This window comes from Mangifera indica, chromosome 2, assembly GCF_011075055.1.
Source record: "Mangifera indica cultivar Alphonso chromosome 2, CATAS_Mindica_2.1, whole genome shotgun sequence".
NCBI lineage: Eukaryota > Viridiplantae > Streptophyta > Magnoliopsida > Sapindales > Anacardiaceae > Mangifera > Mangifera indica.
In genome coordinates, this window is record NC_058138.1 from 20770997 (window position 1) to 20783773 (window position 12777).

Consider the following 12777-nt stretch of genomic DNA (forward strand, 5'->3'; position numbering starts at 1 on the left):
TTTTGGGGCAATGAAGCCACTCACAATACACTTCAAGAGGGAAAAAGCAACAAAATATAGGCATTGTTTGATATTGATGTCAACAAAAGATTACCCGGTTAAAATTCCTACCGTTTTCCGGATCCAAAATAGTCAAATATACCCAATTCCCGCAAGGATTGTGATTGTTAATTAAAGTATAAATATGCAAGGCATGAAACGCAAGTTATTGCCCGTTATATCTTTGTACTGGCAACTCACTGAGAGAGAAATCTTAGAGGCGGATTTCTCCTATTAGGCTCAGTACATGAAGATTCTGATGAATTAACATAAGAGGAGGGGCAAATGTAATCCATAAGGCACCTCAACTTCACACTTCGGCTGGTGATTTACACATTCGTGTTAACTGCTACTTGCATACAGATCAATGCTACCTATTTGAAATCGAGGATTTGATGTATCTCGAACTGCCAGAAACCTAAACCTGTCAGTGGAGATAATGTAAGGTTTGAGAACTCGGATGCACGTGTAAAGATCCTGAGGAAATAATTTACCTGAAAACATTTGATGGAAATCCAGTTGACTTAATCTTAAATGTTTTACGCTGGAAACGATTTTCAAACATCTGAGAAGTTTGTATATCCAAAACCCGCCAGCTGGATCCCCCATCGCCACTTCCCTCAAGAACCCTGTAAAGAAGGAATTAACACATCAGGGGTAAGGCAATAATTCTTAAACTAGAGTTAGAATGCATAGCTAAACATTCATTTATGTAGGGGCAGATGAACCTGCAAACAAGCTTATATCATGGACTCAAAAAAACCCATTGTGGTAATCTTAAATTTGTTGGGAAGTATATTTCAATACCGAATAGGCAGTTTAAAATCAAACTAGTCAAATACCGACAGGGAAGAACATGGAGCTCCTTTTAACAAATAGAACTTAAAAAACCAAGCCACTTAACAATAAAAATATCCCTCAAGCTCATATATGACAGAAAATTTAAAAAAAAAATCAGGGTTTTAAATTCTAAAAATCATACCAATCCATTGGATCCCTCTCTGGAACATCATTGGCTGACATCAACTCGTATCCCACAAGTTCATGCATCTGGTTGTCCGCTAGTTTATATATTATCCAACAACCTACATGATGAAATTCAGTTACTAAATAACATAAAAAAAGTTTAGTCACATGCATGGTTCATACGAATGTGCAACCAACATAGAAAATGAAGGGTGTTTTCTTAAGGGGTGCATGTGTCCACAGTCACAACAATGCTATTATTATATTTTGATTTATTTATTATTTTTCATGGTTAAAGAAAATAGAGAAATAGGCCAATGCAATTACAATAAAATTTAAAAAAATAGCATATCAAATAATCAAAGGCAGAAGTTTTCTGATACAAATCTTTTCATAGTTGTTTTTACAGGGTTTATTCACATTGAATCACATTTTAATACAATGAACAAGCAAAAACACTAGAAGCAGAAATCTTAACAGCTTTCAAAAGCAAAATTTTAGGGCAACTGTCAGATAATAACAGGGATACACCAACTATCAAGAGTTTTCTTTTATTATTGTTTTTTTTAATATTTCATCTTTGAGATTGTTAAAATTCTTCCAATCAACGGGGAATACTGAGATGAGATGTTATCATTAAAACATAACATAAACATTTTACAGGCATTTCGAAGAGCAAAAAAGTAAAAGGCCAAACCATAGTGCTCACAGATTGTACCAGAAAGAATTTTCTGAAATCAAAACCAAAACTAAACTTAAGGCAATATTTATCAATTAATTAAAACACCTAGCACGTATCTGAGAGTTCACGCCCAAAGACTATAAATGCTGCTTGAATTATTTAGATCACTTTCAGCTTGATTTAGCTTATATAATGGTAACAAAGTAAAAGGTTTATTTGGTTCACCATACCTTTAGCACCATTTGGTTCTTCCCATTTAGATGACCGAGTTCCATCAAAAGCTGATGTGGCCTGACAGTTCCATTAAAAGTGAACTTCTGAAGGAAAATTTGAGAGGCACAAACTCTATATCACTTAAAATACAAACTAACATTATAGACAAGTCAAATACTACTTACAATCCCAAAAGGAATCTCTTCTCCACTTGCTAAGACAAATCCAGAATGAATTCGGTTTAACTTCAGAAGTGGCAGAGAAAGAGAATCTCTACTGAAATTATTGCAATTTTTAATATCATGGATTATGTCATCCAAAGCATCCAACACAACGGACAGTGATAAAGAGGTTTTAACAGGGTCACCAGCCAAGCCTATTTCAAGCCTTCCATCAGCATCCAACTTACACTTCAATGAAAGAGCCTCAAATAATTGTCTAAGGGAGGGCACCAGCGAAGACAGAATCTTCTGTACATCATTAGAATTTGCATTTAAGGAAACTCTCCTTGTTTTATAGGGTGCCTTCCTAAGATCCACCAAAATTCCTTTAAAACTCATGAATACTTCAATTGCTCTTACTTTAGATATATCACTCTCAACAATTTGAGAAATTACAGGAGAAAAAGCATTATAAATTATCGTCACGTGCTCATCTATGCACACTCGAACTGGGCAAGAAGAACAACTCAAAGAGCATATGTCATCAGTACCAATCTCTGATCTTGATATGCGCCATTCCCTGTCCCCACTTTGTCTTCCAGGTAAAGAGACAGAATTATCATCTGCAGAATGCAAATATCTTTCAAGTGCTTCCACTTCAGATTTATCACGGTCTTCAATAGCAGAAAGAACCTCAGATGCAAAGTTTCTTCTACATTCTCGTGTCAAGTTATTAAGAACAGAACGCACTGTTTCCTCTCTGGCAATAATCCGTCGAGAAAGGACCTAATTTTTTTCAAAGAATTTTTTTTCTCTCAACAGAACATGATAAATTTGTGAAAGGAAGAGAACACTAGTAAACTGTAATTATAATACATCTAGATGAACAAATATTACAACTTCTAAAACTACCTCATGCCATTTCCGCGTGTAACGTTTAGTGACATCATAAACTCCATCTTTGGCAATAGCAATGACATAATTTAATTTCTTGTCCCACCTACAAAAAGGGCATTTTAATAAACTGCATACAGGGGAAAAAGTTGATTCATAAAGGTAATATTTTTAATAAGGAATTCTCTAAATATGATCATATCACAAAATTCGAAGTACCCCTTTTCATATAACAGTGGCCTGTCATATATTCCTTCGCAAGGATCAAGATGCATCCATCTGTTTAAGTAATACATGTCAAAAAAAATAAATAAATAATAACAACTCTGTATTTTACCTAATCAAAGTCACTGTTGGATGTACTCAAGAAAATAGAGAAGAGAAATGTTATATATGAAGTCTACCTTCCCAAAGACTGTGAGAAGCACTCTGTCCAGACATGATCTGTAAAATCCAGGATCTGCAGATAAAACTATGATTAGTAACCAGTGAAATAATTTTCTTACAAGCCTCAAGCTGTTCCACATTTAAATGAATAGACAGTAACAAGTGCCAAATAATAGAGCAATATGTTTGTGCCAAAAAGCTGCAATTTCTTAAGTTCACATTTTTAAAAATAATCAGTTTAGTTCATGGCTCTGAGGAGAAGTCATAACATGGAAATATCTCTAACTATTAATTATATGCCAATGCAAACATGTAGGTCTGCAAGAGAGCCAATTTAGTCTAATGACTACATAAAAGACACAAGGCCATGGCTGAACCAAACACTGTTTACTTTTCTTAAAGAGCATGATTAAATTCTTTACATGTTCCAAGATGCTTAATATACATTAATGTGGTAGATGTAGACAGAAAATATTCAGATATAGGACAAATAATAAGAAATATGATCTTCTACACTTGTTGACAGCACCCGGCAGAGTACAAATTCATCAGGGCGCCATATCTCAAAACAATTACCATATCCATATGAAGTGTCACTATAGACCATGTTCACTTGTTGGAATTGTATTGAAACAAAAGGGTAAGGGAAATTGATACATATTTGAATAATGAAACAACAATGAATGCATTATAATTTCGTTGTTTACTTATAAGATAAAATATCAGAGGAATAGAATCGAATGTGTAGTATATGGACAAAAATACCCTCAACATTAAAATATACCATATAAGTTAAAAATTATTATTATACTTTTAATTAAAAAACTAGTCATCTAAATAATAAAAAACCTAACAGTACAATAATAATAAATTCAATACTATATTTTTAGTTTTTTTTACTTTAAATACAGTTGTTCCAAATAAAAAAAATCAAAATTTTAATGCCCAGTCAACACCAGCCAACGGTTGGTCAACATCACTCAACCTTCGGTCAACACCAGTCAATGGTGATCAACCAATTGATGTCAGGCCAACACTAGTTCAACAGTAGTCGACAGTCGGTCAACACAAGTCAACAGCTGGTCAACACAAATCAATGTTGATAAATGGCCAGTTTAACAGTTCAACTAATGTTAACTCTTATAGAATTCTACTTTAATAATTACAAAAATTATAAAATAATAGATATTAAAATGAAAAAATTTAAAAAATAGAAAATTTAAATTCAAAATAGAGTCAAAAAAGTAAATTCATAGGATGCCTATCTCAAAAATTAGAATTCCTTACAAAGTTTAGAGGAATCCTTTACTCATACTATTATGGAATTGATTATGCATGTGATTCCAATTCTACACTCAAGTCCAAAAAGTAAACAAGAGAATTAGGAATCCTAATTTTATTCCCTTGTCAATTCTTGTTAGTAAAAATGGCCATAAGGTCTATCAATTCCATTGATGAAACATGTGCTACCTTATAGTCCGCTAAATTCCCTTTTGCCGCTCAAAGCAAGGAAAAAAAAAATCTAAAGTATCAGATGAAAATTTCTAGTTGTTCCAAAGATCTAATAAGTCAAATTTGCCACCCAGAGCTACAAAAACAAGGCTACAGTATCATGAGGATTCCTATTGCACTTAGACAATTAATTCTCCTAAAGAAAAAGCAATTAATTTAGTTAAGCACTGAGATAATATGTCAAGTTTCCAAATTGAATTAACAACTAGGAACTCACTAACCAGGCGAGATTCATAGCCAAAAGCTCGACAATAAAGCGTAAAGCAATTGGCCCACTCCCCACAACGCCCTTTTCTCGTTTCTACAAGCTGAATATATGAATTAGAGCCTGACGATTAATCATTTTAAAGAAATCTATAATTTGCAATTTGGCCAAGAAATTTAAATACCTTTAGAGGATCATTATACCGTGGAAAGCGAGTAATCCTTGAGCAAGACTTGCAGCTGGAGCTCAAAAAATTGATCAACACATCAAATGTAACGAAAGCACAAACAAATATGTTATGGTGGAGAGAGAAAAATGTAAAAGCAAAATATTGGCACAAGCAGAACTAGAGAGAAGAAAAAATATTAAGGACTAATTGACCCATGCACTGCTTTTCTAGAGACACATTTTTGTATTTCCTGTTACAAAATGAAAGACTATATTGGGGATTATGAAAGAAATAAAGGAATTAGAATATAAAAAGGGATGTTGCTATCTAAAATGGGATTAACCTTCACAACTAGATTCCTGCTATACAAATCATTAATCCCATCAGAACAAGACACTCCAAGAAAAAATGGCAAGTGACAAGATTTTAAACTGAAATATTCTTTGGACCATAAATGAAGGAAATTAAGGAAATCAGACACTACAAGCAACACAAACAGCATTTAATTTTAAAATTCCAGATATAAATAAGAAAAAATGCTTAACTATTTTACCAATTCTATTTACATATACTGACGTACTGAAAAATAAAATATCTGATATAGTATTCTTGTATTAGATTGTTAATCACTATGATGTCATGATAATAGGAGAAAATTAAACACAGCAGCATTTAAAATACCAAAAACTGCATGTGCTATGAGGGTGAAGTCATGCAATTGCAGATCATATAAAACATGGGACACCAATCTTTCCAGAAAGATAAGAATTTTTCATGACAAATTACCAAATGTACAACGAAAAATTAAGAATCAACAATATGTATGAACACAAACTCAAATGAAAAGATGATAAATAAAGAGTAAAAGTATTCTCTAGACTGACCGATAGAGTTCAACTCGATTTGCTCCATATTGGATCTCTGCAGGAAGTGCAGTGCCCATACCTATGCTTGAAGTTTCTTCGCCACAACCCTCACAAGGAGGTGCATTGACCCAACTAAAGTATTAGAATAATAAAATTCATGGGAAAATCCATCTTGTCAGTTATGGATGGTAAAAGAGAAGATGAATTTTAGATTACTAGAATTACATAACAAACTTGGCTGTGCAGCCTGTGCCAAGTTAAATGAAAGCTAAAATGCCATCAACACGTACCATGCTATTAGGGCCAGACAAAAACATGATATTGGAATTTATGGTAAGTTCAACTTCTAATCAGAGTGGAGAGCAACAATGAATCCTTTTCAAGAAAATAATGTGAAAATGTAGAATCAGAGAAACCAAGGAAAACTGTGGAAACAATTGATGAAATGCAAAGACTCAAACACTTATATGCAGCTTCTACTTATTAGAACCATTTGTTTAATAAAACATCAACTTAAACTAGCAATCATCCACTCAAAGTACCAAAAGTTAAAATACTATCCATATAAAATTTGGCCTAGCAATCAGGAAAGCACAGTGTGAGTAACAATACAAAACATCATCACTGCCACATATACCTACATAATTTGTTGGTCAAAGGATAGTAAGCTTTAATTGTACTTAGCCCTAATGACCCAAAAATGAAAATATTTTCAATAGATAAGAAATGGGATAAAAACACTTGCAGGTATCGAACCATTGAAAGGGCTGCACTTTGGTTTTTTTTTTCCCTATTGAAGGACTAAACTTTGAAATTTTCTTATTGAAACAACCAAACTTTCAAATTTTTCTATTGAAAGGATCAAATTTTCAAATTTTTCCATTGAATGGACTAAACTTTCATTAATCTCATAGAAAATACCAAACTAATTACTTTGCTTCTAAAACAAAACAAACAATCCTAAGCGTGTCTGTTTGATACTTTCAATGGAAAATACTAAAAGTTTGATTCCTTCTATAGGAAAATCAAAAATTTCAATTCCTTCAATAAGAAAATTCAAGAGTTCAGTCTTTTCAATAGAAAAATACAAAGTTCAATCCTTTGATTAAAAAAAAAACAGGCGATAGTTCAATACCTTTTGGTGTTGTTATCTCAAAAGGAAATATGAAAATAAAGGATTTAAATTACTAACTGAAATTTCCAGTCTAACATTGCAATTAACTGATTTGTACATGTAATGAGGTGAAAATTTGGTATAGAATGTAGCTTTTATGAGGTCTGTAATACTACAGCAATTGGTGTTATTAAAGACTTATTCAAACTATCTGAACTAGAAGATTTCAATCATGGCTTTTCTTCCTGAGTTCCCAAAACAAATCCAAGGAAAAGAAAGGTACTTTTTACAGAACTCTCCAGAAAATTTCTCAAATTTAAATTTTTTTTAAACATACTTTTATAAGCTGTTGATTATAAAAGTCTTCTGCTCACCATGCAAAGAAAACAGAAAATAAGACTACTGAAGTCATAAAAGCACCTGAAAGATTGTTTGAACCAGAAAAGCAGCTGCAGCAGGAAAGCCTGACGTTGTTCATTTATTGATGGTTTAAAGTTCCCCTCCTAAAAAATATTTAACAAGATTACCAATTACAATAATATCTTCTCAGGATATATTATAAAGATACAATGATATATGTACTTGGCTAAATGTTAGTTCAATGTAAGCGACAATGGACATGTATTATCATTAATAATGTAGTTAAAGAAATTATTTAATAAATATATGAAACAATGACAGAAAGTTAATAATAAATTTCAGTTAAAAGAGTAAATGCGAAAAGAAATATTGGATTTTTTTTTACCAGCATTACCAGATGATCACAATAGAGAGAAAACTAATGCATTAAATCAACCCATCTAAACAACTTTTTTTCAGAAAATGAACTAAAATCCGAAACTGTTTCCCTGACTAAAACAGCTCACTGGTGAATAATCAATCATACCAAGTTCCATATTATCCTGAGCAAATTACAGAACCTTGGGAAACCTTTCTATTGGTTACCAATCATATCAGCAAATATGGCTCCGAGATCTTCTAGAAAATTAAATTGAAACAATTCAACATGCATACGTACATAACAAATAGTTACAGCTCCATAATTTTTCTGAACCATTTCTCTCCATATACTTAATGGAATCTCATAGGTTTTACACTAAAAAAAAAAAAGACAAGTAAAACCAGATAAATTTTCAAAATCATTTCAATCTGCTGCATGATTACTATTTGTCATGAACTTTATTCAATAAGAATGAGCAGTTCAGATATTTCAGAGATAGTTAAATATTCTATGTGAATGAGCAGTTCAGAACATTCAGAGGTAGTTATATTTTTATGTGAACGAGCAGTTTAGAATTTTTGAGGTACATTTTTACATGAATGCACAGTAAAACTGTCAAATGTAGACATAAGTAAGCCACAGACATTAATTCCATTACACCTTCAGTCAATAACCATGAATCGAAAAGATTGTTTCCTATACGTAGGAGATTGTATAGTTTTACCTTAGCCAAAGAAACAAATGCTTTCTCCTCAAGCTCTTCTACTGGAACAGTCTTTCTAGCCACATCTTGCCGTATTGGGTCCTCATACTACAATAACCATAAATCAATGTACCAATAATTCACATCACAACAATAACCGTTTTTCTCAGGCACTACATAGAGAAAAAGGGAAACAAAAATAAAAAGGTTCTTCTTTGATATTAAACCAAGCAAACTAGGATTGTTTCATTTTTATATAAAATGAAATAAAATAACAATTCATTAGAAAATTGAAGTTGTAAAAAAAAAATAAATAAATAAGATCTTACAATTGTCACTGAAGCCTGCAAAGCAAGGTCAACATTACAAACTTTAATTCTCTTCCCTTTAAAATCTTTCTTAGCAATTAAACTATAAATATGGCTACAATGCTGGCCTATATCCATAACTTCTAGCAACTTGTAACATCAAAATATTAGCCAACATAGTACATTGTTACAGTCCAACATTTCATCTTATAAACTCATCTATAACAAGTCTTATACTTCAGGAAATTGTTAACTTGCTGGGGGGTTAATGTTGCCCAATTCCACCCCATCAACCCCAGCTGAACCATTGGAGCGATCCAGTGGTCCAAATTCTGGTAACTCAATACTACTACAAATATTATAGCGAAGGGAGTTGTTATGTTGCGGGGGTACCAAAGCTAGAACATTGAATCTCTCCAATGGTCCTTGACTTTTAGATTATCAGAACATTGGAATTACCTGGCACTACAGTAGAAACCTATAATTAATTTTACAAATATGATGTACATATATAACGAAGTCATAATATATTAAAATTACCATGAGAACTTGACTAATATATGGCCGTATCCTATTTTTGAAATCTCCACCATCATCAACCACAACATAGTGCTGTAGCAAAAGAGCTTCCTCCTCAGCCTACAACACCCCAAAAAAAAAAAAAAACAATAAAATAAAACTTTCGAAAAATTAAGAATGAACCTGAAAACTACTCAAACCAATCAAACAGATAAACCAAAAGAAAACCTGCAACATTCGCGCCAATTCCTCATCGGACTTCAGCAATTCTTCCTGCTTTTCAGCACTGTTGCTAACCGGTTCCTCTTCAATCGACACTAACTTGAGATTATCACAAATTGAGAGAAGATCAGAGTCGTCCGATACAGGCCATTGACGGTCATCATCACTAACGATCTAATAAAAAAAGTAATAGTCTGATCATCCAATCAACACACATAAACCACATTAACACGAAAAGGAAAACGCCAAAGAAAGGAAAAATGATACCTTGAGCTGGTCGGGAGGGATAGAAGTGAGAGAGAAAAGCTGGAATTTGAAAACCTGAAAGAGAAATGATAATTTAGAGAATAATTTAGAGAATATAGAGAGAGAGGGAGAGGGAGAGGAACAGGGAGAGAAAGAGACTTCGACGCCGTCATCGGTGTCGTAGTCGACGTCGAACGAGGAATCATGGTGGCGAACGGAGAATTTCCGAGCAACCATTTTTGTCAAAGTGTGTTGACGCGGAGTGATCGCCTTTCAAGAGAGTGAGAGAATATGCGTACTCGAATTGTACGTTTACTTTGCCTTCGTGCTTAAGAGATCCCGGACTTGTTTCGTGGTGTCCAGTTAAGTATAAATTTTAATGCTGACTAAAACTTCTGTTGGTATAACTTTCAATGTTGAGAGACTTGTGTTAGTGTAATTTTTAATTCTAACAAACTTGTTTTTGTACTATCTTTGATGCCGACAAATTTGTGTGAGGTGGTAAATTGCAGTTAGAATAATAGTATATAAATAATAATATATTATTATATAATTAAATAATTAAAAATAAAATAATAATTAATTATTTTATTAATATATTATTATTTATATATAAAATTATATATATAATCCAGTTTTATCAATTAAATTTATGTCACAAAAAATCATAAATATGATTTATTCAAAAAAATTTAATATTTTTTTGGAATTAAATTAATTATATAAAATAAGTAAAATTAGAAATCAATAATTAATTTTATAATTATTATATTAAATAAATTAAAATTTTAATTTTAATATATTGTGGGAAGAGATATAAAACCCAAACACAAACCCCATTTCGTCCTCATGCTTGCTTTTTCCTGGTGTCCAACCAATCTTGTCCATTGCTTTGTGCACCCGTAACCAATTTGCCCACGCATGACCATTGACACCACGCACTAGGACAGGGCCGGGGGGGGGGGGGGGGGGGGGGGGGGGGGGGGGGGGGGGGGTGTGGTGTAGCCCTCTTGACTTTTTAAAATTTTTGAATAATTTAGAAAAAAAAAACAGATTAAACAATTTAAAGAGTATTTCCCTATAAAATTTTTCTATAATTGATTTCTTATTATGTGGTCAACTGCGTAATTTTTCTATAAATAAAAAATAATTTATTTCTTATTTATCTGTTCTACAAGCGTTCTATCCTTTGAAATTACTGTTTAATCCCTTATTTTTTAAGGCTTTAATTTAACTTAAACAAAAAAATTATTTAATCCGCGCAAATATAAATTTATATTTAATATAAAATGATAAAATTTACTTGACACGTGTTAGTAATAATTATATATTCATGAAATAAAGAATATATATATATAGAATCTACCGTCAAAATTGTTACATGACACACGCCGCACGCAGCAACAAAAAAGGCCAAACGACTATTTCCCACCCAAGGTTTAGCGTTTTCTCAAAAGTCCCCCTTTTAACTATGGAAACACCAAATACCCACCCATGGCCAGTTAGATTTAACCAAACCCTAACGGTGGTAGGGGTAAAATCGTCATTTTAGCTATAATATTAAAAATAAACTAAAATAGAATCTAATTTTGCCCCCCTAAACTTTAAAAACTGAAATTTTCCCCCGCCTAAGTTTTAAAAAATAGCAGTTTCACCCTAGGGTTTGGTTTTGAAATTTCGGTGACCTCTCCGGCCCCGTTGCCGACGGCCGCTCCCTCCGAAAGCAACCTCTCCTTCCGGCGATCTCTTTCCTCCGATTTGGAGGTCCGATCAGTGCCTGGAGACTCCGTGAGAGACGAAGACTTCGTCGGGAAGACGAAGTTCTTCGTCTTCCCAGAAGAAGACCTCTGGGAAGACGACCGTCTTCCCAGACGAGGACGACAGCGTCGGCTTCGTCTGGGAAGACGAAGAACTTCGTCTTCCCGACGAAGTCTTCGTCTCCCACGGCGTCTCCGGGCGTCGATCGGACCTCCAAATGGGAGGAAAGAGATCGCCGGAAGGAGAGGTTGCTTCCGGAGGGAGCGGCCGTCGGCAACGGAGCCGGAGAGGTCGCCGAAGATTTCAAAACCAAACCCTAGGGTGAAACTGTCATTTTTTAAAACTTAGGCGGGGGGAAAATTTCAGTTTTTAAAGTTTAGGGGGGCAAAAGGAGATAAAATTTTCAGCCGTTAGGGTTTGGTTAAATCTAACAGGCCATGGGTGGGTGTTTGGTGTTTCCATAGTTAAAGGGGGGACTTTTGAGAAAACGCTAAACCTTGGGTGGGAAATAGTCGTTTGGCCCAACAAAAAATTGTTAAGTCATCAGCGGATAGGAAAAATAATTTGAATTACGTCTGTATTGTCGGCACCTAATAGGCGGTATAAAAAATCTAGTTAAGACAATTTTAACAACATCTGTATTGTTGTCCTCTTCTCATACGTCCAACACTAAAATTGAATGCAAATCACCATCTATCACGGAAGAGCATCTTATAAAGTAGGCCAAATGACTATTTCCCACCTAAGGTTTGATATTTTCTCAAGTTTCCACCCTTTAACTATGGAAACACCAAACACCCACCCATGACCGGTTAGATTTAACAAAACCCTAACGGTGGCAAGGGTAAAATCATCATTTTCTCTATAATATTAAAAATAAACTTAAATAGAATCTATTTTGCCCCCCTAAACTTTAAAAACTAAAACTTTCCCCCAACCTAAGTTTTAAAAAATCGCAGTTTCATCCTAGGGTTTCTTTTTGAAATCTCCGACGATATCTCCGGCTCTATTGCCAACGATCTCCCCCTTCCGAAGCATCCTCTCCTTTCGACGATCTCTTTCCTCCCATTTGGACCCCCCATCGGAGTCGGA

At 33.8% G+C, this 12777-nt stretch overlaps 1 protein-coding gene across 2 annotated transcripts; it reads right to left on the reverse strand.

Moving 5' to 3' along the window:
- Positions 1-45: 45 nt before the first annotated feature.
- LOC123209220 (peptide-N(4)-(N-acetyl-beta-glucosaminyl)asparagine amidase) lies at positions 46-10349 on the reverse strand. Of its 2 annotated transcripts, none has more exons than XM_044627089.1 (17): positions 10087-10345; positions 9949-10002; positions 9688-9855; positions 9481-9579; positions 8654-8740; positions 7629-7711; positions 6113-6226; positions 5244-5298; positions 5076-5162; positions 3360-3415; positions 3175-3234; positions 2974-3061; positions 2086-2847; positions 1918-1978; positions 1022-1124; positions 534-668; positions 46-463 (listed from the first exon to the last, which is right to left on the reverse strand). In XM_044627089.1, the coding sequence occupies exons 1-17, from the start codon at positions 10162-10164 to the stop codon at positions 382-384; spliced, it is 2172 nt and encodes a 723-aa protein (XP_044483024.1). In that variant the 5' UTR covers positions 10165-10345; the 3' UTR covers positions 46-381. The 2 variants fall into 2 exon arrangements, 1 of the variants encoding a protein (XP_044483024.1); XR_006501001.1 differs by having other exon boundaries at positions 197-463; positions 1918-2004; positions 10087-10349.
- Positions 10350-12777: the final 2428 nt, after the last annotated feature.

What these genes read in the sequence shown, in the direction of transcription:
- LOC123209220 (XM_044627089.1), bottom strand. Translation starts at nt 10,164, where the DNA reads ATGGTTGCTCGGAAATTCTCCGTTCGCCACCATGATTCCTCGTTCGAC. An exon ending in GGTATAATGATCCTCTAAAG is followed by an intron (nt 5,163 to 5,243) that starts GTATTTAAATTT and finishes TCATATATTCAG; the next exon opens with CTTGTAGAAACGAGAAAAGG. An exon ending in AAGAGATTCCTTTTGGGATT is followed by an intron (nt 1,979 to 2,085) that starts GTAAGTAGTATT and finishes TGGAACTGTCAG; the next exon opens with GCCACATCAGCTTTTGATGG.